Here is a 26,067-nt window from a genome sequence, read left to right as displayed (position 1 = left end):
CAAAGACGATGCAGTTCAGTGTTAGAAAGTCCCCAAGTTATGTTCTCAGTTCTGCACGCACACACAAAATCCACTGAGTGTAGCTGGGCATGGTGTCTCACGCCTGTAATCCCAGCACTCGGGAGGCTGAGGCAGGAGGATCGTTGTGAGTTTGAGACCAGCCCTAGCTACAAAGTGAGCTCAAGGCCAGCCTGAACTGCATAGCAAGACCCTGTCTCAAAAAAAGACGAAAAAAAAAAAATCCATTGAGTGTTAGCTGCTTGTGCAAGAGGCTGTTTTGAACACATAGCTGGGTACTTTTTCTCAGTGTCTCTAGGCAGCATGAAACCAAGGAAAAAGGTTCATATTCCTCCACCCCTGAAAAAAGGCAGCACTAAGAGGGTGAATTTGGAAGATCATTGACAATGTCACAATTTTTGAATAAACCTCCACCCGACTAAGGTGCAAGGATAGAAAACAATAAATGTCTGCTGGAAATTTAGCTCGGCAACACAGTGCCTGCCTGGCAAGTATGAGGTAGTACGGGGTGGGGGTGGGGGGGTAGGAAACAACAAGTGTCAATCTGGTGTAAAAGGACAGGTTAGGGAATGGGGATGGCCACGCATGACTCCCAACAGCTCAGCACCCCATATAGAGACCAAACTGCAAAGATCAACCTGAGAAGGAGCTGTAGTTTGTTGCAAGTTAATCTTTGAAAATTGTTTTCTGGGTTTTGATTTGGTTTGGTTTGGTCGTACTGGGGATTAAATGCAGGGCCTTTGCACTGAGCTACATTACCAGCCCTTTTAAAAGACATTTAACACCATTTTAAAAGAAGTTTTTAAAAGACATTTAACACCATCATACATCCACAAATTAAAAAGAAAACAAGTGCGTTAATGGTTTTTATTTTTTTCCGGGTGTGCAAGAATCCTGGTATCAAAGTGTGTGTGTTGTAGACTGGAGCACCACCAATTGTGTTAAACTTCGAAATAGAGATACCTGGCATCTGATCACAGTTTGACAGTCTTGAAAACCGGAGAAGAACGATCAGCTTCAGGCCATGCTAATGCAAGCTGTCTTAACCCTACCTGCTGTTATGCACCAGAATATAGAACCAGATATACACATATACAACCAGATATATATATATATATATATATATATATATATATATATATACACACACAGATATACACATATATACAATCAGATATACAGAATATACAACAAATTTCAGTGTGCACTGATTTATGCAGTAGACTCAGAGGAGAAAAAAAGATGGGTAGCAAAGTGCCAGAAATTTTATTTGAAGCAAATTTTGCAAGACAAGAAGGAGCTGTACGTTATGCTGCATGACTAAAGGCGCGCAGAACTTTTGGAAGCTGTCACACCTAGAACAGCCACAAAGACTGCAGCCAACATCCAGGTCCCTAGCCTTCCCTGGGCCCAGCGGCTCCGCGGAGCGGGGTGGGGCGGGGCGGGGGTAGGTGGGGCGCGCTGGCTCCGATGGTCACGGGGGCCAATCTTGAGCCGCATGAGCCACAGACCCAATGAGGGTGCAGAAACGTGGCAGCCGCCCTCGCCTCCGCCTCCTACCGCGTGTCCACCCCGCCCCGTAGGGATCTACCACCTGGTGCCTAGGTGGAGGGGGAAACAGTTCCCGGCTCCCGCCAGCCCTCCGCCTGCAACCTCAGGGTCCCCCGCGCGGTGGCGGCGCCCGGCCACGCTGCCGTGTCCCCACCCTTTCCGGCCTGGCCGCCCGGCTTTGCCCGCTTCTACCGGTGGATGCTGCGCCTCTCCGAGCGCAACATGAAGCTGCTCTTCGCCGCCGCCCTCATCGTGGGCTCCGTCTTCTTCCTGCTGCTGCCAGGACCCTCCACGGCCGACGAGAAGAAAAAAGGGCCTAAAGTCACCGTCAAGGTCCGCGTGCCCCTCTCCCGCTCCGCCCGAGTCCGGCCTCGGCGCCTTCGGCCTCGGGTGTGCGGCGCTCGGCAGGGGCGTCCTTGGCTTCGGTCCTGTTCCTCCCAGCACTAGCCGTGGCCTCGTGGCGTCTGAGCCGTCTGACCCCAGTCCGAGAAGGACCCAGATCCTCCCCAGCACACCTCTGCCCTGACCTAGCAGGGTTCCTAGGCGCCCAGAATGCCCGTCGGGGCTTCGGGGACGGCCCCCAGCCAGCCTTTTTGCTAAGAACCTGCAGTGCTGCGGAAATAGCCAAATATCGGCTCCTCGCCTTCGCTCCCTTTATGATAAATCTAAGCCTCTTAGAAATTGCAAAGCACGGTAAATAGAGCTTAAATTTGCGACTTTAGCTTAAATCGCGACTTTAGATTTCCCTCCTTTCGTTTTTCTCTTTTTAATGTCAGTTTATCTTTGCCCACTTATAAGACTCAAAGATGTTACCTTGCAGTGCAAGGAGAGTGTGTACCAAAATATATTTCGGGTAAAAGGTCTGACGCCATCCTTCGCTTTTACTGTATTTTTGTACCCACCAAAGTCAAATTCAGAACCCCTGTTTTTAAATATGGCTCAGGCAGAACACATTGTAATCCCAGCTACCTGGGAGGCCGAAGCAGGAGGTTGGAAAAGTTGGAGGCCACCCTGAGAAACAAGGAGCCCCTGTTTTGAAGGTGGGTTCTCCCCGAGCAACACCCCCTTCAGACTGAGTTAGAAATAATCTTTTTTTTTTCCCCCCCTTCCCCTCAGGTGTATTTTGACCTACGAATTGGAGATGAAGATGTGGGCCGGGTAGTCTTTGGTCTCTTTGGAAAGACTGTTCCAAAAACAGTAGATAATTTTGTGGCCTTAGCTACAGGAGAGGTAAGTGGCTGGAGTAGTGATTGTTACCTCAGCATACTAGGGATAACAGCAAACAAGTGGAAGCCTTTGCTATGGCCCTGGGGACCCAGTGTTGTCATCTTAAAGAGTAAAGGCCCAGAACGTTCCTGGGAGACTTTATCGGCTACCACATTGGATTTCAAGAAAACAAGAACAGAGCACCCTTAGTCCAGTTTGGTATTGTCCACCTGTAATCCCAGCACTCGGCATACTGAGCTAGGAGGATCGCTGTGAGTTTGAGACAAGCCTAATCTACCTAGCAAGACTCTGTCTTATTGCATTGGGCTAGCAGGTGATCTTTTTTCTGTTTTCTTCCATCTGTTCTTATGATTAGGAGAGAGGGGAAAGGCACTATGTGATGTAGGATTGTATAAAGCTGAGACCTGTACAAAGGCAGAGGAAGGTGGAGTCTCAGCCTTTCCTGAGTCTGTGTGCTGAGTGCCTGACTGGCAGGGTCTCTCCTGGGAGCAGGAATTGCAGTCTGGGTTCCTGTAGGGCCTATTTGATGTCTGCATGTTGCCTGATGCCATCCCCTTTTTTGTAGAAAGGCTTTGGCTACAAAAACAGCAAATTCCATCGTGTGATCAAAGACTTCATGATCCAGGGCGGAGACTTCACCAGAGGAGATGGCACAGGAGGTAACTCTGGGTCTTTGGGGCAGAGGAGGCTATCAGCATAGCCTCCAAGGTAGAAGGCTGGGCTGTTTGGGGCAGGCCAGGCTTCTTCTGTTCCCAGCTGCGAGAAAGCCCTTTTGCTTATGTAGTGACAGCTGTCCCTTTCTGAGCAGAGGGGTACAGCACAAAGGAGAGAGAGAAAAGGGTTCAGGTGGACCCAAGAGATCTCCTCTGAGAGAGGAGGATGGAAGGCTGGTGTGGCAGTGAAGAACAAACACATGGGTAGGCACGAAGCCTATGTGCCCCAGCCAGGGTGCAAGGAGGCAATCACCTTGGTTGACCCCATTAAGGAACAGAGACAGAGAACAGAAAGATAGACCCCCAGGACTAACTGCTTAGATGCCCGGCCTGCTATTTCCTCCATCCCAGGAAGGAGGTACTAAGGGTGGGAAGATCAGCAAGCAGCAGCTATCTCAGCTACCCACCCACCTGGTACCTGAAAATTCCCTAGTGGGCCATAAATGCAGCATTCAGGACTTGAAGGCTTTGCCTTCAAGTTGTTTATTGTCAAGGTAGGAAGAACTAGAAAGAAGTCCTGAAAGCTGCTTAGCAACACAAGACTTGAGAACTAGCTGAAGGCAGCCGTGAACCCAGAGGCACGATGTGGAGATCCTACAAACAGCAGTACTCATGAAGGTGGACACAATTGGGATTGAGCCGGTGTCTGCCACCCTTTTACTCAGTGACCACAGACAAGCCAGTCCTCCAGGTCTCCACATCCTCTTCTGTACGGAAGAGAGGTGAGGGTGGTGGGCACACAGGCTTAGATAAGATCTTGGGTGTCATGTGCCTGGTGAGATCAGGCCTCGGGCCAGGAAGTGGTCTGTGAATGGGAAGGGTGGCTCCGAATGGACACATGGGCAGGTTAAGCTGCGAGCCTGGCTTTGTTCTATAGCAGGAGCTTGGCAAAGGGGAGCTGGGGGTGGAAGTAGAACACATCTGGCACAGAGAGGTGAGTTTTAGTTAGAACCCCAGTTTTGCACTCTTAAGGATTAGGGTCCTGCTGAAGATGTGAATGGAAGGACAACACAGTCACAAGGGATGAGATGTGGTATGAGGCATCGATGGCCAGCTGCTGCTGAGGTTTTGTGCAGCTGTTCTATGGTAGGGCAGCATGGGCCTAGAGCCCTGGACGGACAGTAGCTGAGTATGGCAGAGACCTGGGAATCAGGACACCTTGGGAACCACCCTGGGATTCTCCCTCTGCTACTTCCCAGCTACGCACCTTTTGACCTCTCAGTGTCTTCATCCTGCCTCAATGGATCGTTAGATCGAAATGCCTAGAACAGTCTCCGCCTGTTCTCAGGCCCACCAGGGACTGAGACAGTTACAGAAAAGGGGAGAAAGGATGAATACAGGAGCGTGCAGAGAAGAGGTTGCCAAGAGTGACTGGGGTTTGATTCTTACTGGCTTTCAAGAGAGGAACTACTCAGAGTTTGGGAATGGACTTAAGACTAAGGATGTGTGCTATAGGTTTGGGATCTTTTAGATAACAACACTGAGAGCCTGTGATTGGTTGAGGTTTACCCTCTAATGAGAGTACCCTGGCTGGGAGTCACCATACCAGGTGGCCATTCTGGGCTTTCAGTCTGACCACCAGGGACACCGTCAGCACTGACTTACCGGTCACCCTGTCTGGGGTAGTTTACCAAAGTACAAATCACTTGTTTATTTATTTTTGGTACTGAGAATTGAACTCAGGACCTTGTGCTTGTCAGGCAGGCGCTTATGCCACTGAGCTATAACCTGGCCCGCAAATGAGTTCTTTAATGCAGACTTTCTCCAGGCCTTCAGTCCACTGAGGCAGGGGTGAGTTGCCAACAGGTGACAGGAGAAAAGGGTCCTGGTAGTGCTGTCCTGGAACTGGCTGAGGAGTGCGGTGGCTTAGAGAACTGCACATGGCTCTCTTGTCATGTGCCCCAGCCCCAGAGCTGACAGGGACAGACTCACGACCCAGATCTACCAGATCCACCAGTGCCTTTTATTTTATGCCCATTCTTGTAAGAGGCTCTAGAATCTCCAGAACTCATTCAGTTGTCCCTCTGTACCCATTCCGTATCCATCCATGCTGCATATGCCTGTCTGCTGTGCAGCCCCACAGTGTCCTCCACCAAAGTCCCTCAGGCCACAGAGTGCAGGCCTTCACTCAGAAGCCACGAAGTCCTCTGTCCAGTGTGCTGTTCAGGACATCAGCCTGGCTGACCCCACCAACACCTCCCACCCACTCCGGATCTGGGTCAGCAAGGTTTTTGGCTTTAGGGCTAGAGGCTGGAGAGGGGCAGCTTCTCTGTGTCCAGGGACTACACCTAGCCTGGCACAGAGGACTGGTTGGGCTGTGCAAAATCCTCTTCTAAGGTCTGCCCAGTATGGGCTAACCCCATACCTCCCAACCTACTCTGCCCTCTTCCTAGGCAAGAGCATTTATGGCGAGCGCTTCCCAGATGAGAACTTCAAGCTCAAGCACTATGGGCCCGGCTGGGTGAGCATGGCCAATGCTGGCAAAGACACCAATGGCTCCCAGTTCTTCATCACTACTGTAAAGACAGCCTGGCTTGATGGCAAGCACGTGGTATTTGGCAAAGTTCTAGAAGGCATGGTGAGTCCTACTGCAGACCTAGGGTGGGGGCTCCTTGGGTTTCATCCTATTCTCAGAAGAACCTAAGCCACAGATTCAGGGCAGCATTCATCTCCCACCCTGGGGTGAATCGAGAACAGCCAGCTTGTACCCAGCAACTCAGGAGGCCGAGATAGGAGGATCAGGTGAGACCAGGAGTTTGAGGCTAACCTGGTCTCCATAGCAAGCACTCCTAAAACAAAAATGCAGCCTGCATCTCCAAGCCTCTCAGGTTCTAAACCCCTTGAGGCCCCAGCAGCAGCAGAGCCCAGCAGGCCTGTGGAAACCCCAGAGCTGCAGGATCTTGTTCGTCATTCACTAAATGGGGCTGCCTGGAGTACAGCTGAATGTGGTAGCCCTGAGCAGCTATTAGTTAGCTCACTGCCCGCTCACTCTGCTTCCCTCCTTCGCAAGCCTTCACAGCACTTCAGTATTCCCTCAGTGTCAAATCTGCAAGGAAACATGTTCTCACACGGTGGCATGGCACCTTTGCCACTGGCTCATTAGAACTTGGTACCTCAGGGTTGGTGGGCTCCTTGTCCCTCCTGAGCCACACGCTGGGGTCTGTCTCCAAGGGTGGCTCCCCTCACTTGACCAACCATCCCTTCCCAGGAGGTGGTGCGGAAGGTGGAGAGCACTAAGACAGACAGTAGGGACAAGCCTCTGAAGGATGTGATCATCGCAGACTGTGGCAAGATAGAGGTGGAGAAGCCTTTTGCCATTGCCAAAGAGTAGAGCACCAGGGACCTCTGCCCTCTGCGTGACCATCAGCACCAACCCTGCTGCCCTTGTGAGGGTGAAGGTGGCCTGGCCTAGGGCTCCATGCTGCACTGTCCCAGTGCTGGACCACTTGCCTCACATTCCACAGGCCAAATTTTGTAACAAACTACTGGTATCATTGCTGACCAATAAAAAAAAGTGAGTTTTTTTTTTATATATATATGTGTATATAAAACTTGTGTGGGTTGGCTTAGATCTGTGGTCCCTCCCCCATGAAGATGTGTCCCAGTCAAGATTCTGCCACAAAGGTGGGTGCTTGCTCTATCCCCAGGCTCCCCAATGTCACAAGCTGCTGTACCTAAACCTTACTTCCCCTGCCCTCTCCTGGTCTGTGTTAAGAATTACGTCTATATCCCCCTTCTACCTCTAAACTGTCTTTCCTTTTATTCCTCATCTCTCCCTCCCTTGGCCCCTGCCTGGACACTGAGACTACCCCAGCTGCCCTCACATCCTGGGTTCAGAGCCTTGATGGGGCACAGGGCATGGTAGATTGCTGGGTCCAGGCCGAAAGGTGACCTAGCCCTGGTCCTTGGCAGTGGTGCAACTGAGGCATGTGACTCCTCACAGCTGGAAGAGGTTCCCGGACTCTTCAGGGCATGGGTGGCAGAGAAACGGGGTCATAGCCGCAGGCTGGGCTGGGGCTGGGCTGCTGCTAAATCCATAGAGTCCATGGAGCACACCATTCACCACCACGTCAGGCAGAGACTCTGAAGCAAGCAGAGTCGTCAAGGGACAGGCCTGCAGCTTCTTCAAAGTTGCAGATAGCACCTGTCCACCCTGTGAAACACTGGCATTCCAGGCCACCCTCTGCTCTTAGCTTGGTATGCCAGGCTGATGGGGAATGACCCATCTCATGCCAGGCCCATCTCACTGGTGTCCCCAAAGGCCACACAGCTACAGGAGCAGCACACAGTGGCCCCAAAGGGCAGTAGAAGGGAGATGCTGCCTGGGATGCTGTGACGGAATGGTAAGGCCACCCTGGCACCTAGGGCCCCAAACACAGGTAAGAGGTAGCTCCTTACCTGGGGAAGGGATGCAAAGGTAGGGATCCCTGCAGAAGGTGACCACAGGCCGGTGGTGCAGCTGTGAGCTGGGAGGGAAGAGGCTCATGAGCCATGGTATTACAAAGAAGCTGAGGACAGATGGCCAGGGACCCACAAAGGGAGCTGGGAGGGGAGTGGGTGCAGGAGGCAGCAGAAGCTACAACTCGCACATGGCCACCAGGGGGCAGCAGGCGAGCAGAGGCCTGCGCTTTCACTTGCCTGCTGCTGTCACTAGGCAGGAATTCCCCCAGGGTGCTGAAAAGAAGAGAGGCTCTGTAAACTGGGGGTGCCCGGGAGGGGAGCAGAAGGGAGGGGATAGGAGGGAGGAATGGAAACACATAAGCCCAGAACTTCAGGTCCCATGGGACCTCACTTCTATCAGTTCTGGAGGCAGAGGCAGCTAGGGTAACCAAGGTTGTCCGAAACCAACTTCTCCAGGGTCAGGAAAGCTGATGAAGGAGGGTCAGGTCTCAGGAGGGAGGACCAGACCAGAGCCTCACAGATGGGAGGAGGGAAAAGGTTTACTGTTCCAAACCCTCCCTCACTGGTTTGCTGCCAGGAGCCCCTGGCACTCCTCACCCCCAGCTGCTGGCCTTGGGGTCCGCTGGGAAGTGTCGGAGTCTCAGGAATTCCAGTAACTCCTTGGGCACATTTTGGTTCAGGTACAGGATGCCCTAGAGAAGATGGCCCAGGAAACCTATAATCAGAGCCAGCTACTAATTTACACAGCCCAGTGCCAATGAGAATGTGAGGCCCTTTGTTCCAAAATAGCCAAGATTTCAAGGCAGTGCGGGCAGTGCTGGGTCTTCTTGTGGCCGCACAAGTTGGTGCCCCACAGAAAGTGTCTAGCTCTCATCCCTCATACTTCTCTCGGGGAAGAGCCCCACTTAACTTCCCCTTATGAGAGCAGCCAGGGTCTTACCCTGAAGGGAAGGGATGCTTGCCTCCCTGCTGCAGCTTCACTGAACTCTTTCAGTGATCTAGAGAAGGCTACTGGTACTTGACAGTGTCGACCCTGAAGCCGGGGTGGTAAATAACATCTACTAGTGTGGGAGCTCCCCACCCTCCTGCACCCCTCTCTCTGGGTCTTCCGCTGCTACTGCTGGCTAGAGGCACCCGAATATGGCCCCTTCCCAAGCGCCTGGATACAGGCACCCGATTTTGCCCCCGCTCCTGGATACAGGCACTGGAGAGTGATCCCCTTACAATCAGATGCAGGCACCCAAGTGTGCCCCGCACACACCTGGATATAGGCCTCCAACCCCTGCCGCCGCTGTTCCAGGTTCCTGGTCCTCCAGCTGGGCAGGCGCTTCGACGGGAAGTCAGGCACTTTGTACAGTTTCTTGATCTGCAGGGAGGTCACCCAGGTGTGGCCACAGAGTTTCAACCCAGAACTCCAGGCTGCTCCACCCTAATCCGAGCCAGTCCTCCCTGTAGCCCTAAGGCTTCAACCCAAGCAGACCCTGATGCCGGCAGTCGGGTCAAGGGCGAGGAACGCCCAAGAGCGGGCTGGGCGCGCAGGGGCAAGGTCGGCGGCGGCTGGCGTCGCCCTCGCGCGCGCCAAGGGAGGCTGGAACCCAGCTCCGAGGACCCCGGGTGGCTCACCCGCTTATGCAGCGCGTGGAACTCGCTGTAGCGCCGGTGCACAGAGTGCCTCCGCCCGCGGCACCGCACCTCCACGCGGAACACCTGGCGGTAGAGGCGCGCGTGAGGCTCCCCTCGCGCCCCAGGCCAAAGGCCGCCCGCGGCGCCGCTCCCCGGGACCCGCCTCCCGCGCAACTGGGGGACACATGGCCGACCCTCCCGGCCGCGGTTCAGGCACAGAGACCCAACCCGGGTTCCCGACTGCCTGGCGGGCAGCGTTCGCGCGCAGGTCCCCACTACCCTGGGCGGGGTCCCCTCGCCCCTCCCCATCCCGCAGGCGCGCTCACCATGTGGCCTTTCTCCGTGCTCTGTCTGGGCTCCTCGGCCTCCGGCCCCACGGACGGGATGTGAACTTCCAGCATCCGCGCCTGGCCGCCGCTCCTCCAGGAGCGCACTCAGAGGCCGACTCCTCTGGAGCCTACACAGACCCCTGCAGAGCCCCGCCCCCGGACCAAGCCCCGCCCCGGACTAGGCCCCGCCCCAACTCAGACTCAGGCTCCGCCCCAGGATTAGGCCCCGCCCCAGCGCTCCTGGCGCCGCCGGCAAGAAAGCAGCGAAGACAAGGCGGGGTTTGGTGCCGCCCCTGCCGCCCGTAGGGGCGTCGCGGGGCAGCCGCCCTCTGCGAGGTGGCCTGTGTTCCTCCTCTGTTCTCTGTGGGGCGCCCCGGAAGGGCCGCGGCTGGGGGCGCGGGGACCTGGGCCCGGGCTGACGGCGACGCGACGCGGCTCGCTGCCCACAGACCCGGCCCCGGGAAGGCCAGGGCCCAGCCCGGCTCTAACATACGCCCAGCATGGAGGTTGAACCGCGGATCTTCTCACTGACCTTTTCTACCCAACTTTAAAATTTTTTTTTTTCTTTTGAGACAGGGTCTCCCTAAATCCCCCCAGCCTGGGCTCGAATTTGTCATCCCCCTGCTTCAGCCTCCCAGACTGCTGGGATTACAGGCGTGCTCTACAACACCCAGCAGTTGAGGCCTCTTGATCCTCAGTTTTATGGTTTTTTTTTTTTTTTTTTTTTTTTTTTTTTGGCGGGGGGCGTAGGGTATCCTTTGATTCTTGTTTTTAAACCCTAACTTGCTCGCAGCCCAGTCACGTGGAAGAGGGAGCGTTTGTGCTTTGTAGGTCACACAAGCCTGGCTCTAGGGAGCCGGGGTGACAGGTCTCTTTTTGCCAGGCGCTGGGCGCCGGGGGCAGCTGTAGTCTCCGCTGCAGGAGACTGAGGTGGGAGGACAGTTTGAGGCTAGCGGTCCAAGGCAAGCCTGGGCCACTTAGTGAGACTCTGCCTCAAAATAAATAAAAACTAGAAATCCTGAGTGAGACAAGCTAAATCTCACCTTCATCAGAGCGGGTTTCTGGTAACTGGCAGCTTGATCGAGCATATGACCCGGAGGGACAGAAGATTGCTGATGGGTGGGTAGGAGGGGCAAGTACAGGGCAAGTTCAGGAAAAAGGGAGTGTGGGGTGGTGGCACCAGGCTGCACTTGCTCACTGCTGTGGGAAGGGTCTTGCAGGTGATGTGGTGCAATTTGCATCTCACCCCAGTGCTGATCAGGATCCCACCTTCCATTTCTAGCCCCATCACTGCTACAAGGGATTCACTGTCATTCCACAGCACCAGGGCAAGACTTTTCTATGCCACGGACTCCCCTAAAGGTCTAGTGAGGTGGGCATGGGGAGGCCCTGCCCCACCCTTTTTTTTTTTTTTTTTTTTTTTGGCTGGTGATCAAACCCAGGAGCAGTCTATCACATAGCTACATCTCCAGCCCACCTCCTCCTTTTTTTTTTTTTTTTTTTGCAGTAGCCGGTATTGAACCAGGAGCTGTCAAAAGGCCAGCTCTTTTTTTATTTTTTATTTTTTGTTTTTAGTTGGTCTTTTCGAGACAGTCTCACTATGCAGTTTAGGCTGGCCCCTGAGCTCACTTTGTTGCCTTGGATGGTCTTGAACTTGCAGTGATCCTCCTGTCTCAGCTTCCTGAGTGCTGGGATTTCAGACATACTTCTTTTTTATTTTGTATTTTGAGAGAGGGTCTTGCTAAATCCCTGGATTGCCCTGGCTAGACTTATACCTGTGATCTTCCTGACTCAGCCTCCCCGAATTCTTGGATTACAGGCAGGTACCATGAGGACTGTCTGAGGCCTTCCCTGGCAGAAACTTATACGTTGTACAAGGCCTTGGGGCAGGAAACAGGAAGCAGGGTGCTGTCTTAGGGACATGCCCCCTCCTGTCCATGTAGAGATGCTTCTGGTCTGCCCCAATGAGGGGCTCAGAGGATGACCCCTTGGGGGTGGGCGAAGGTCTCACCACTACTATGTCCCACACTTTATTCCTCCAAGTTCCATTGCACAGGGGCCCCAGAATCTAGAAGCTGAAACCTGGAGCCTGACGTGGGCCACTGGAAGGGAAACAACCCACTGTGAGGAGAAGTGCTAGGGTTTCATTTCCTTCCTGGCATTCAGAACCATGTCATTCAGGGACCCAATTCACCCTGACCTGTGAGATCTCCCCAACGCCTCCTGGGCAGGCACCCATCCTAATGAGTGTGTGTCCCTTTGTCCCTGAGTCTCCCTCTTTTTCCTTAACTCCCTCCCCAATCTGAAGTTGTTTTCCACCCTGTCACACACCCTGTCCACACCACATACACTTTCTAACCACACTTGGAAGGAACTCACTCTGCTGCCATGGACCACAAAGGCCTGCAGCTCAGCCTCCCTGTCCCACCTCATTGCCTCTTTTCTTCCCCCTCACGTGGCAGTCTTCAGTCTCAAAGACTTTTTCTTATTCTCCAAACCTGACGAGTGCTTTCTTACCTCAGGACCTTTGTACTAGCTCTTTCCACTATCTGGACACTCTGCCCTGACTCCTGTTCTGAGCCTAGAACTCAGCTCCTCAGAAAGGCTTTCTTGGGCCAAGGATTTAGCTCAGTGGCATAAACACCTGCCTGGCAAATGCACGGTTGAGAGTTCGATCCCTGTTTCTGCAAAAAAAAAAAAAAAAAAAAAAAAAAAAAAGGCTTTCTTCCTGACCCCCATCTTGCCCCTCTGTCTGTGCATGTTTTACAGTCCATGATTATCCTGTGTCTCCACTGTTGTTCTTAAGTATAGGTGCTGGGAGGGATGGAATGGTGAGGTACTTTCTTTACCCATTGTAATAGTCACCCTGATTTCTCTTGCAACAAGACACATCAACAAGAGACAAGCTTAACAGGTTGATGTAGTCCAGGTTTTATGTGACACAGACCCTTCAGAAAGGGATGAGGTGGTGTACACCTGTAATCCCAGCACATGGGAAGCTGAGGCAGGAGGATCACCATAAGTTCAAGGATAGCCTGAGCTACAATAGTGAGACCAAATGTCTCAAAATACCTAAAAAGAAAGAAAGAAAGGCCCAAAGATCCAGGGAAAAAGCTCTTTTTATTATTTAGGTCCAATGAAATAAGGACAGCTGTATAGAAATGAATGGGACTGGATGAAAGGGTGAGGACTACTGGAAACAGACTGAACAGGAAACGTAGCAGGACCTGTCCAGCTTCTTTTTGACCTCACCATTTAACACTCTGCCCTCCTGGGTGTCAGCAGGATCCCTGTGGAATGAGAAAGAGAAAGAAGAGACACAGCTCCCTTCCTAGGTGTTTTTGTGGGCCAGGGATATAGCTTAGTGGCACAAATAACTGACTGACAAGTACAAGGTTCCAGTACCAAAAAAAAAAAAAAATATGGGGGTGGTATCCTCCTAGGTGTTTTTATTTTTTGTATTGTATAGTCCTAGAGATTGAACCCAGGACTTTCACACTGAGCTACATCCCCAACCATTTTTAAATTTTTCATTATGAGACAGCATCTCACTGAGTTACAAAGGCTGGGCATGAATTCACTGTTCTCCTGCCCTTAGCCTCCCAGAATGCTGGGATTACAGCCACGTGCCACCATGGCTGGCGACTTTCCTGGGCTTTGTGGCTTGCTTTAGGGCAGTTTCTATGACCCATTTTGAGGAAGAGAAAGTCTGGTTTCTGTGGCACACTTCATGGGAGAAAGTAGGGTAGCAGAGCTTGCTTCTGAGGCTCTTTTGGATCTCTTTTTTATTTCCTTCCCCTCCCCTCCCTTTCCCTCTTTTTCCTTCTGTTCCCTTCCCTTCTCTTTCTTCTTCCTTCTTTCCTTTCTTCTGTGGTAGGGATGGAACCCAAAGCCTTGCACATGCTAAAGTATACACTATAACACTGATCTCTACCCTTAGTCTCAGTCTCCTTTAGTTCTAAGCATGGCAAGGCTTCTTGCTTTGGGGTTTCATGTCCTGAGTACCAACACACTGGAGAGAGGTTTGCTGATTGAAAGACTGAATGGGCAGTGGATGGATGCTGAACAGCTGGGGTGCGGGAAGCGTGGAGGGAGCAGGGGTTGCTCAAGGGTTAGAAGGCTTGTGTAGAAATTTTTAAAAATCCTCATTGACCTGTCCATCTGTACCTCTCTTTCGACAGACTGTTGTCCATTTTATTGCTTAATCTTCATGTGTTCCTGAGAAGCCTCCAGACAGTGGATTTTTATCACTAGTTACAACTGACTTGTAAGACTGTCATGGTAAACCTGCTGCTCCTCATTCTACAGTGACCCATGGTAAGTACAGATATGTTTTGGTTAATTTTCCCACTGCTGAGACAGAATCCCTGACATCTAAAGTTAAAGGAGAAAAAGTTTATTTAGCTCACTTTGTAGTTGGCTGGCGTCAGGCAGGGTGGCATGGCAGGGGGCATCGCATAAGGGAAACAACTCATGGCTGCCAGCAAAAACAAGCAGTCAACCCTAGATGAGCCTGCTTTTATCTCTTATGTCTTATCTAGGTTACTGGCCCAGTAGCACTCATACCTTAATCCTAGGACCATTAACCCTAGCAATGTAGGGGCTGGAGATTTAGCTCAGCGGCATAAGCGCCTGCCTTGCAAGCAGGCAGTCATGAGTTCGATCCCTGGTACCGATAAAAAGGAAAAAGACAAAAAAAAAAAAAAAAATCCTAGCAATGTACTGTGGATCAATCCCAGTGTCACACACTCTAGATCCAGCCACCTCAGAAATAGCCCCACAGGGTCATCCAGACACAAGCCATAACAAGATCCAAATGACAAAAAGCATGATTCTTGACCTAGAGATACTACTTATGTCTGTGGCAGAAAGGAGAACTTATCAGGGATATTTCTGTACAAAGAGCAATATATGATGTGATATAAACTTCAAAGCAGTTTTTACAGTCCAAGCTTACTTCTTGTACACTTTAAGCACTGACCACTATGACATTTGAACATTGCTAAATTCTAGACTTACATGATGGATATAGAGACCTCATAGTGACTTCTGTTTTTTGAATGAGCCATATTGCACAAATCTTTGTCTTTTCTTCATCACTGTCAAGCACATGAATTTAGTTTCCAAATTGCTGAGTGAAAGGTACTTGCCAGTATTCAATCATATTTTCTTGGCTGGAGTATTTCTGTATTAGATTAAAGAACAGGACTTCTCCAGTTCTTTCAGTGATTAACCTTACCTACTGTCTTGGTCACTTGCCTAGTAGCAGGGACACAATACCTGGCACCTGTGTCATAAAGGAATAGAGGTTTATTTTGGCTCACATTTCAGAGGTTTCAGTCCACACGTGGTCAGTATTGAGATGGAAGGACCTGGGTGGGGAGGGGGATGCTGCTCAATGCATGGCAGATAGGAAGCAGAGCTAAGGGAGGAGCAAGGAAGGAAATGTGTCCTCCCAGGTCTTCCCCGCTCTTCCAGCAATACCCTGCCTTTTAACAGCAAGTCAGTATTACATTCCCATAATCCAATTCAATCATCTTTCCAAAGTCCTACCTTTGAGTGCATGAGACTTTAGGGAGGCATCCAGATAGACTATCATACCTACAGATCCTGTTAAGTCTCAGGTTATAGGCCCTGGACTCCATATTTGCTTTTTTTTTGAGATAGGGTCTCACTATGTACTTACTTGAGGCTGTCTTCGAACTCACTATGTAGCCCAGGATGGCCTCAAACTCTTGACAACCCTCCTGGTGCAGCCTCCTGAGTGGTGGATTTACATTTCCAGTCAACCCCACATATTTTCTGATTTGTAGGCCTAAGTGAAGCTTAATAAGGGCAACTTTTTAAAATTTAAACTTTTTTTTGTTTTGTTTTTTTGAGACAGGAACTCAATATGCAGTTCAGGCCAGCCTTCAGCTCACTTTGTAGCCCAGGCTGGTCTTGAACTTGCAGCGATCCTCCTGCCTCAGTCTCCCAGGTGCTAAGATTACAGGCATACTCCACTATGCCTGGCTTTTTTTTTTTTGAGCTAGGGTCTTTCTGAGCTGCCCATGCTGTACTTGAACTTGCAATTCTCCTGCCTCAGCCTCCCAGACTGCTGGTATTAATCTGCTTGTACCACTCTTCCTGCCTTGGGCACTTCTCACACATTCCTCGGGGATGTCCATGCTCTAGGTTGGGGACCACACTGTGTGTAATCTGTTGACTCCCACACCATCCCTGCCACCAGCCCAGGCTACCGTGGCTTCACTGTGCACTTGTGAAGACTGTAGCTCTCTGCTTATGGATAGGATGATGGCCTAAGCACAGGACAGGAAAGGCTGTGGTTGAAGATATCTCCCAGCACATGCCTGCTCCTATGGCAACCCTGGTTGTGGGGGGCAGTGTCTCATGCCTAGCACACAGGTTGGCTGGGAGTCTCACCCCTGCCACCATTGCACAAAGCCCCCTTTCACCAACAGGGCTTCTGCAGGCTTGGAGGCGGCTCAGGAGGTTTGGTTAACCTCACTAAGCAAACAAACAGCTCCTGGGCTGGGGGGCGTTGGCGGTCACAGAGACTGGATTCTTCTCTGAGAGCCTGGGTGGGTGGATCAGCCAGTAGGCCACCCCAGGCTGCCAGAGCATGGATGGGCCTTGCCCACTCCACCAAGAGCCCAGCTCTGATCACCTGCATACCCAGGTCCTTATCTGTACCGCCCAGAGTTGACTGGGGCAAACACACAACAAATAAATGGTGGCTGTTGTTTTTTGACTAAAATACAGGATACAAAACCAGTGGGGGCAGGGACAGCTATACTAATGCTAATACATTAATATATTGTTACAAAACCAAATTCTCTGGTTCTTTTCACTATCCTGAGATTGAAAGGTTTGCTTGGAAAAAAAGTATTTCAAAAACTGTGATCAGGATTTTCCTAATTCTTTTCACATCACACATCTAAAAAAATGTGCGTGGGGGGGAATATAGTAATTAGAAGTAGAGGTTGGTGTAAACCAGGAAATATTTTATTCATCACAACAGACTCAGAGCTCCTACTCAATGCTTTATAAATTTATCAATTTGAAATAATGAAATTTTAAAACATTGATTCTTTTTATGGTGGTACTAGGGATTGAACCTAGGGCCTTTGTATTAAGCTATATCCTAGTCCCCTCCTTTAATTTTTTTTTTTTTTTTAGTTTAGTTTTTAAATTAAAAATTTTTTGGAGACAGTGTTTCACTAAATTGCTAAACTGCCTAGGTTGGGATTCAACTGATGATCCTGCTTTAGCCTCCCAGAGTGCTGGGGTTTTAGGTGTGGTATGCACCACCACGCCAGGCTTGAATATTTAATTTTAGAGTAAGATACCATAGAAAGAGTCCTGCTGCTAAAACATGTTAGGTTTTGGATCTAGCCTAAACTCTCCATTTCTGTGAGCAGTCAGGTAAGTGAGGCCTGAGGAAAGAAGAGAAGTGCACTCTGGAAAAGGTTGTTAGGAAGCCACCTCCGAACAAGCTCTGAGAGCAAACTTGGTTCCTGGCTGGCTGGTGATCTGCATTCCAGGGGACAGGCAGGCTCAAGACCTGGGCTGCAGCCAGCAATATCACTCTTCAGAGCCACTTGTCCCCTGGCCAGATAGAACAGAGGCAGCTCAGCAGCTTAAGATAGCATGGCCCAGAGCCAGAACAGGGTCTGCTGGCTGAGGCTGCCCCAGCAAGGTCCATTGCTCAGCAGATTTTCCTGGTGATAAGACAACTCCTAACACTCTCAAAGCATGTCAGCCAACCAGGCCCTTGGATGTGCCCAGCCCTGGGGTTTGAGGAACAAAGATCTAAGCTCAAACAGCACAAATAATTGGGGTTAATGTCAAGATTACTGTGGGCTCGGGGCTGGGGATTTAGCTCAGTGGCATAAGCACTTGCCTTGCAAGCTCACGGTCATGAGTTCAATCCTCGGTACTGATTAAAAAAAAAAAGAGAAAGAATTAAAAAAAAAAAAAGATTACTGTGGGCACTAGAGGGCAATAGGTAGAAGCCAGGAAGACCTGGGACCCCTGACTCCCACCCTAGCTATCTGCAACATCTCAGGAAGACCACTTCTTTTATGTGTGTGTTTTGGTGGTGCTGGGGTCAAACCCAGGGCCTTGAGCAAGTCAGATCCCCAGCTCTCAGTTTGATTTTTTGAGATGTCATGGTATATTTCCCAGACCAGCCCTAATTTGTGGGCTCAAGAGATTCCCCCGGTAGGGTGTGGCACACACCTCTAATCCCAGCACTCAGGAGACTGAGACATGAGAACCATTTCGAGTTTGAGGCCAGCCTGGGCTACACACTATGTTTAAGACCAGCTAAGATAGTGAGATCCTGCCTAACTCACTCAACAAATAAATAAACGTCAAGTGTGTGCCCCATGCCTGGCTTAATAAGCATACATTTTTATTCTGCCATTGATGGTTCCTGGCTATGCAACAGAGCTGCTACTGTCTTCCAGCACCTGCTTCTAGTACTCAGCTGGACAACCCACTCTGCCTGTCTGCATGAAATTCGCCCAAGGCCAGAGAGGCTCAATGCTGTACAAGATGAGCTCAGTACTAAACAGGACCTGTGCTCAGCAGGCCTACTGAGCCTGATGCAAACAACTCAGTAGGTTAATGTCTAGGATCCTCTTGTTCATCTCTGTCTGGAATGCATGGGATAGGAGGGGCAGGCAAATTGAATTAAGTGGCCTGCCTTCAAATCTTGGCCCTGGGATGTAGATGTGATCTACTTGGCAGGGTGATGGTGCTGGAGGAGATATCTTAAAGCCTCAAGCATAGTGCCTGGCAACCCGGTGTCTTTAACAACTGACTGATTTTACTGTCCTTAGTATAGTTAGGCTCCACAGTGAGGAGGAGCTGTTGGGCATCTGTCCCCTGCCTTGCACATGTGCCTGGCTGCCGACACACCCCTGATAGGAGACTCACTGGCTGGGCCCCTATGGTTGATGCTCCCTCAGCTCATAATGGAAGAGGAAGCTGTTGGGCTCTGAAGCTCAGAGGTGACCATCATTTGGAAAGTCATCATGTCTCTTTAGGGAAAGGGTCCATCTCAGACTGGGCAGGGTTTTTCTGCATGCAGACAAAGTAATATGGGAAATGAGCAGCTGGCTTCCTCTGCATTGCCTTGGATGGGTGGAGTTTTCTGACCCAGAAGTTGGCCCATCACAGCCACAGGGTATTTCCACAGCAGTCACAGCCAAAGGGTTGGCGGGCCTCATGGGACAAGAGAGCCAGACTGCAGCCTCCCTGAAGCCACTGAACATAGCCTTAGATACTACTATAAGGCCCAGTGAACCCCAAACCAGGCCAGATTTCAGGATCTCTCAGGAGATTCCAAATTCTGTATGGCAATCACCTTGAGCTAAGGAGCTACACAGAGGGCAGGGGAGATCACCAAATGAGTAGAAACAACCCAGTCCAGGACCTGCTGCCCAGGAGGCTGAGAGATCATCTCAGCACAAATTACACAGGGAAAAACCACAAGTTCACCAGGATGATAAATACAGCACTATGCCAAAACGTGTCCAAGAGGCTGGCTGCCACCGCCATCCCCAAGTAGAAATGGCCAGAAGATCAGGAAGAGCTTTCCAGAGTTTAAATATGAAACAGGCCTCAAAGGATATGTTAGGGCCACCCCTCTTAGGCCCTCCTCCCACTGCTCGGTCTCCCCCGCGCCCCCAGCCTTGCTTCCTGTAGACCTGAAGTAGATCCCTTGGAGTGAAGGGCACAGCACCACATACTTCTAGTAACTTTAAAATCTTATATCCATGTTATCACCTCAACTCTGTTAGGACATCCAACAGAATTAACTTTTAAAAGATTCGTGTTACATAAAGAAGCCTGAAACAGGAAGAGGAGGCAAGAAAAGGAGTTGAAAATGGCTGTTATTCAGTCTGGTGACATTAAAGGATGTGGCCATAGAATTCTCTCAGGCAGAGTAGAAGTGCCTGGACGCTGTTCAGAGGACTTTATACGGGGACAAGATGTTGGACAACTACAGGAGTTTGAATCTCTCCTTTTGACCCTAATGTTGTCTCCATGTTGCGGTCGGGAAGAGCTGTGGAGTACGGGTGGCCAAGTGTGAAAGTATCTGGAAACCCAAATGGTTGGGAACGTGTCAAAGCTGTGAACACAGAAATCTCTCCTAAATGTCTCAAGGAATTCTCAACAAAAAGGAAAAGTGACACAGAAGAAATGTTCTGGACAGTAATGTTGGAAAGACATAGTCCATGATGTTGAAGAATTGTGCTTCAAAGGAATCCAGACAAATATACATGACTTTGAGTATCACCGCAGAGAAGACACAGGATTGTATGTGTATCATAAGGGAAATCTCACTGGTAAAACAGATAAACATAGTAGAAGAGCCACAGGAAAAACACTAAAAGTTTGCTTTCATTCACATCTGCTTGAACTGCAACTATCTGAAAGAGAAAGTAACATTCATTTATGAATGCAATTACAGTGAACAGTCTATTAACAGTGATTCATTTTCTTTCTTTTTTGGCCTTTTTCATTTTTTCGGTACCAGGGATCGAACTCAGGACCGCCTGCTTGCAAGGCAGGTGCTTATGCCGCTGAGCTAAATCCCCAGCCCCCGATTCCTCATTTTCATCCCACCAGAGAAATCCTTCTATTGTCAGAATAAACATGTCTCAAAAATATGAAATATATTTGACTTTTAAAAAATTTTTATTTTATTTTTCACACAAGAACTAGTGATGCACATGTCTTAGAGACCACAAATTCACATTGGCTAATTTTGCATATTTCTCTGTGGGATAAAAGGAAGGATTGGAATTATTGGTACCACCCATCTGAGATTACCTATTGACTCTTAAAAGCACAAATTCATCTAGACCTTCTTGAGTCATCTCAGGATTGTACTCCAGGTCAAGATACTTCTAAAAATAAGATTATCTATGCCTTCTTGAGTCTGGGTCTTCTGATGAATTGTAATCCTTTACTAGCCCCACCTATCGCTATGTACTCCCAATAAACAGGGGCTGTTTTGGAGAGTGGAGAGGTCCAATCCAGACATTGACTTCCCAGCTATTGATGGAATATTGTACCTGTCTCTGTTTTTTATTTTTCTCGCCACATTCTTAAGATAAACAATCAGGATTCTTGGCCAGGTTCCTGTTATACATTGGTATAAAACCTTACAAAGAAAGAAGGTGGCAAATCTTTCATCCTAAAGGGCCATACTGGGCTGGAGGTTTAGCTCAGCAGTACAAATGCCTACTTGGCAAGTACAAGGTCCTCAATTCAATTCCCAGCACCCCTGCCCCCCCCAAAAGAGGCTCATGCTTTACTATACATTAGATAGTCTATAGTAGAGAGATACAATTTCTGTGTGATATATGTGGCAAAGACTTAAATCAGAAATCAAACCTTAGTCATTGAAAAATCCATACTAGAGAAAAACCTTTGAAATGTAATGAATGTAGCAAGGTCTCCAATCAAAAATTACACTTTATACGTCATGAAACAATTCATACTGGTGAGAAACCTTATAAATGTAATGAATGTGGCACGTTTTCAGGCTCAAGTCACACCCATCAAATCATCAGAGAATGCATTTGGGAAAGACACTTTTCCAATATAATGACTATGGTAAGGTCATTAGTCATAATTGCCATATTGCACAATCTTTGATAATTCATTATAAATGTAATGAAAGTGGCAAGGCCTTCAGGCACAAGTTATACCTAGAAATCATCAGAGTCTATACTGGAAAGAAACCTTGCAAACACAATAAATGTGGTAAAGTGTTCCATCATAGGACATCAGTAGCTAAGCATCAAAGAACCCATACTTGCTGGATATGGTAGTGCATGCCTGTTATTCTAGCACTTGGGAGGTTGAGGCAGGAGGATAGCCAGGAGTTCAAGGTCAGCCTGTGCTACAGAATTGAGTTCAAGACCATACCCTGTCTTCAAAAAGCTAAACAACCCCAAAGAATTTGAATGTGGTAAAGCAATCATAGATCATTTCTAACAAAACATCAAATAACCCATACTGGAGAGAACCTGACAAATGTAACAAACGTGGTAAAGCATTCAGCTGCAAATCATACCTTGCAGAACATCTGATAATTTGCACTGGTGAGAAACCTTTCAAATGTAATGAGTGTGGCAAGGTGTTCTGTCCCCATTCCCACCTTACATGTCATCAGGGCATTCAGCAGTCTTACAAATGTAATGAATGTGGCATTCAGTCCAGCCTCATCCCTAGCACATCATCTGCAATTTGACACTTCAGAGAAACCTTAGTAATGTAGTGATTGTGCCACGCTGTTGAATCAAATTTGACACTTTACACACAGACCACTCATGGAGGTGAGAATCTTACAAATTCATTGAGTGTAGCAAAGCTGTTATCATGTAAGCCTAACTAAGCACATAATTAATACATATTGGGAAAAATATGGCAAGGGCTTTTGTGACAATTCCTAACTTGGAATTACTTGGAAATTTTATCCTGGAGAGAAAGCTGACAAATGAGGCAGAAGTCTTCATGCAGTGTGTTAGCCTTACAACACATTGAACAATTCCTGCTAGGAGCGTAATTTTCATGTAGAATAAATGAGGCAAGCCTTAGAGGAAGAAAGGATGCACTGGATTGTTCTCTATAGTAAAAATATTTTTATTTCTCTGATTATAAAGGTAATACACAGAAATTTTAAGCAACATAAAATAGCTTAAGAAATTAAAAGTGATGCAAAATTCCATTTCTAGAAGCAACCATAGTTAACAATTCAATCAACATCCTTTTCATATATAAAATTTTATAGAATATGGATCATAACATATACAATTCTATAACTGCTTTTTTCCCACTCAAAAGTGAGCTTTTCTCATTATCAACATGTCATTTCCCATGGCTATATAATACTCAGTTATATGAATACCATAATTCATTTAATCCATTCCTTGTGGACAACTAGGGTTTTGCAACTGTGAACAAGACTGTGATGGGTATCTTTGGAAGGCCTCCCTCATGAGACTCACACAGATGAGCACTCAGCCCTGTCTTCTGGACCCTAGGAATGGGGTGCACGTCATGTGACAATGTCCTGTGGTATCAGCTGAGTGTTGTGACACACTGGCAAATGCCCACTGTCTCTTGCACTTACATAATCCCAGCCACAGTCTTGGAAAGTGCCTCTTTTTTTTTGGTCTTTTTTCCTTTTTTATCGGTACCCGGGATCGAACTCACAACTGCCTGCTTGCAAGGCAGGCGCTTACGCCGCTGAGCTTAAACCCCCAGCCCCGAAAAGTGCCTCTTTCAGACAGGTTACATGAGGCCCTGAGTTCAGTCCCCAGCCCTGCACCAAAAAATAAAAATAAAAAAACAAATACAACCCTGCCAGCTTGAACTGTGAGATTGAGTGGAGCAGGAGCTCAGAAACAGCACTGCAGGAACAAAGTCCTGTACAGTCAGGGCTCCTCAGGCCACACAGACATGAAGAAAGACTGGACACATTTTAAAGTGGCAGTGCTGTCACAAAGGTCAGGGGGACAGGGTATAGTGAGCTACAGGATACAGGCTGTGAGTGTAACCACTGTCATTCCACTCAGGTGTGGCTGGGGCCATGGAGTCATAGACCCATGAGCTCACAGTTCATAGTTTGGTGGAAAACAACACCAGGCCACATAGCTGGCATCATGGGACACTGCAGGTGACATATGCACCATGTTCAAGGTTCAGAGGACAGGGCTGAGTTTTTCACATCCATTTAGACCTCTCAGTTCTGACCTCCCCTGCCCAGATGCGGAATAGAGACTCTCAGCCCCATCTCTAAAGTGTATGGCTCAGGCCTGTGTCCACTGCGGCGAAGAAGGGTCCTCTCTGAAAGGAGGGGATTGCATTATCCTCTTCTGTCCCCACCACAGCTTCAAGTCCTGTACTGGAGGGAGGATCCACCACCTGGGGGCTGCCTATCCCTCACTAGCTGGGATTCCACCCTTGGCCCCTAGGTCTTCCATAATCACTCTGTTCCACTAGATCCAGCCCAACCTTCAGTTCTCCCTTGCTAAATTTTCAGTCTCTGCGAAGACACCTTTATTTTCCGGAGGGTTCCCAGCTACCAGTGCACTGAGTGGAAGCTTTATGGGAAGAGTTCAAGATTACTAGCGTTTACTTGTGACGCTTCCAGTCTGTCTTGTCTCTTTCCTATTACTTATTGCCACTGAATCTGTGTGTGGTTTTCCTTATCTTCAGGTGGGGCCCTGAGATTCTCAGGGAAACAGCCCAGCAAGGCAGGTGCATCTCATCTCCATACCTGTCTGAACTCCTAGTTGTCCTTTTGTCCAGACGCTCTTGCCCCTGTGGCTCCCTGAGTGCTGAAACTGACCTCTGCTGTGCCCTGGGCTGCATTTTCTCTCAGACAGCTCCTAGTTATTCCCTTTGTTGCCTCTACCCTCCTAACAGGCTTAAATCTGCCCCACCTTCAAATAAAACAAAGCCCCTTCTAGTGTGTATCTTCCCACTTCTGATCACTGCTGTCTTCCTCATCCAGAGACCCCTCAGTGACCTCATTGCTTCCCCTCCCTTCCATCTGCTCTGTGGCTGGTTGCTGCCTCTATAACACACGTGCTTCGCTATCTACCCTGATACTCCAATCAGAAGCAGGGGCTGTTAGCTGTCCAGCTGTCTAAGCCTCGCATCAAGCCAGTGGCCAGACCCCAGTGGTTCTGTCCCTCTCCCAACCTTTCCCCATGCTCTAGCTCCATCATTATTGCCCTCCTCGACTCTGAGATATGAGGAACCCAAGGCTCCCTCCTCACTGGTCTGCATCACATAGGCAGCACGGCTTTTCCCCATGGCCGCTCCCCTCACTTGCAGCCCCATGTCTATAATGCCTAGTGAGTCTTCTCGGGCACAGTTCAAGACAGTGTTCTCCATAAATCTTTCCCTCCTGAGTCCCCAGGTAGAATGACACATCCTTTTTTTATGCCCTCATCATTCCTGGTAGGTTTCTGGCCTAGCACGCCTCATGGGCTGCTGGCCTCAGTGTCCACATCTGCAGCAATGCACAGAAATTCACAAGCTTAGCTGGGCATGGGGGTGCATGTCTGTAATTCCAGCACTTCAGAGGCTGAGGCAGGTGGATCACATGAGTTTGAGGGCAGCCTCGGTTATACAAACAAGTTCAAGGCCAGCCTATACTACACGGTGAGATCCTGTCTCAAAAAACAAAAATACCCAAACAAACACACAAACAAACAAAAAATTCATAAGCTGTGAGGACAATGGCCCCATCAGCTTTGGGACAGGAGACTCAGAAGGAAGTTCCGAAATCAGAGGAGCATCTGTCCCAAGGGAATAATAAGATAACACACATCAAGATGATTTCTGGATAGAATTTAAAGCATGGAGAAAGGTCTTTTTTTGAAGAAGACAGGTATGTAGGAAAGCGGTCCCGTGATTTTTTACTTATGTCAGCCCTATACCTCTCTCAACAGTTTTTCTTTTTTGGTACCAAGGATCAAACTCACGACCTCGTGCTTACTAGGCAGGTGCTGAGCTAAATCCCCGGCCAACAGAGCCAAATCTCCAGCCAACATTTCTATATATTTATATCTGTTTTCTTACTCTGTGCATGGAGACTAGCAGCAATGACACTCAGCAGCCACATCTTTACTTCTAAATTCCATTCTCCATTAAAATGAAATCAAGACCCCCCGGAGAGATGGCGGATTCTAGGACTTGGGCAGGGAAAATATAAGATGCCTGGAACATCTGGTTATGCCAGAAAGTACTCACTACAAACACTAAGCAGTTTGAGAATCATAATTTTACAATAAGTACAACAGGAGTCCATGCACCCTTACTGATAAGTGGTTAAAGAAATGGGGAGAGAGGGTACTTTTCTATGGATGTAGGATGCCAACTACTAAACGTAGAGGGCATTTCAGGCTTAAAAAAATCACACTGCTCAATCATAGCAATAGCTGTTTCATACAAGACTAATTGCCAACTGATGCTAAACAGCATACAGAGTAGTATTTTGTTCATATATACCAGAACAAAATATACTATCTAAAAGTATCTCCCACATATTATACCCAGGAACCAGCATTTAGGTGTGTGATATTCCTGTCCAGAATGTGAAACATCAGCCTAGATATAAGCTATCACACAAATACAAATTAGGGGACACTTAAAAAAAAAATGGCCTG

The 26,067-nt window shown here is 48.9% G+C and overlaps 2 protein-coding genes across 4 annotated transcripts; one reads left to right on the top strand and one right to left on the bottom strand.

The window, feature by feature from the left end:
• Positions 1–1,720: 1,720 nt before the first annotated feature.
• Ppib (peptidylprolyl isomerase B) lies at positions 1,721–7,043 on the top strand. The gene is made up of 5 exons (XM_003480191.5): positions 1,721–1,902; positions 2,686–2,799; positions 3,362–3,455; positions 5,903–6,087; positions 6,718–7,043. The coding sequence occupies exons 1-5, from the start codon at positions 1,768–1,770 to the stop codon at positions 6,838–6,840; spliced, it is 651 nt and encodes a 216-aa protein (XP_003480239.1). The 5' UTR covers positions 1,721–1,767; the 3' UTR covers positions 6,841–7,043.
• Positions 5,452–10,016, bottom strand: Snx22 (sorting nexin 22). 3 transcript variants are annotated; one of them, XM_013144042.3, is made up of 7 exons: positions 9,860–10,016; positions 9,534–9,617; positions 9,172–9,276; positions 8,508–8,602; positions 8,148–8,183; positions 7,908–7,975; positions 5,452–7,592 (listed from the first exon to the last, which is right to left on the bottom strand). In XM_013144042.3, exons 1-7 carry the CDS (start codon positions 9,932–9,934, stop codon positions 7,447–7,449), a joined length of 609 nt encoding a protein of 202 aa, XP_012999496.1. In that variant the 5' UTR covers positions 9,935–10,016; the 3' UTR covers positions 5,452–7,446. The 3 variants fall into 3 exon arrangements, with proteins under 3 accessions (XP_012999496.1, XP_005008366.1, XP_012999497.1); XM_005008309.4 differs by lacking the exon at positions 8,148–8,183; XM_013144043.3 differs by lacking the exon at positions 9,534–9,617.
• Positions 10,017–26,067: the final 16,051 nt, after the last annotated feature.

The sequence above is a fragment of the Cavia porcellus genome, unplaced genomic scaffold, assembly GCF_034190915.1.
Source record: "Cavia porcellus strain 051 isolate PalLab524CR breed Dunkin Hartley unplaced genomic scaffold, mCavPor4.1 scaffold_10, whole genome shotgun sequence".
In the NCBI taxonomy this organism is placed as follows: domain Eukaryota; kingdom Metazoa; phylum Chordata; class Mammalia; order Rodentia; family Caviidae; genus Cavia; species Cavia porcellus.
This window is presented reverse-complemented; position numbering and strand designations above follow the sequence as displayed.

Bases quoted from the DNA above. Each gene is read 5' to 3' on its own strand.
- Ppib (XM_003480191.5), top strand. From the start codon at position 1,768: ATGCTGCGCCTCTCCGAGCGCAACATGAAGCTGCTCTTCGCCGCCGCC. The intron at 2,800-3,361 runs GTAAGTGGCTGG...CCTTTTTTGTAG, and splicing joins TGGCCTTAGCTACAGGAGAG to AAAGGCTTTGGCTACAAAAA. The intron at 6,088-6,717 runs GTGAGTCCTACT...ATCCCTTCCCAG, and splicing joins GCAAAGTTCTAGAAGGCATG to GAGGTGGTGCGGAAGGTGGA.
- Snx22 (XM_013144042.3), bottom strand. From the start codon at position 9,934: ATGCTGGAAGTTCACATCCCGTCCGTGGGGCCGGAGGCCGAGGAGCCC. The intron at 9,277-9,533 runs GTGAGCCACCCG...ACCTCCCTGCAG, and splicing joins TCCACGCGCTGCATAAGCGG to ATCAAGAAACTGTACAAAGT. The intron at 8,603-9,171 runs GTGTGTGCGGGG...CATCTTCTCTAG, and splicing joins GGTTGGAGGCCTATATCCAG to GGCATCCTGTACCTGAACCA.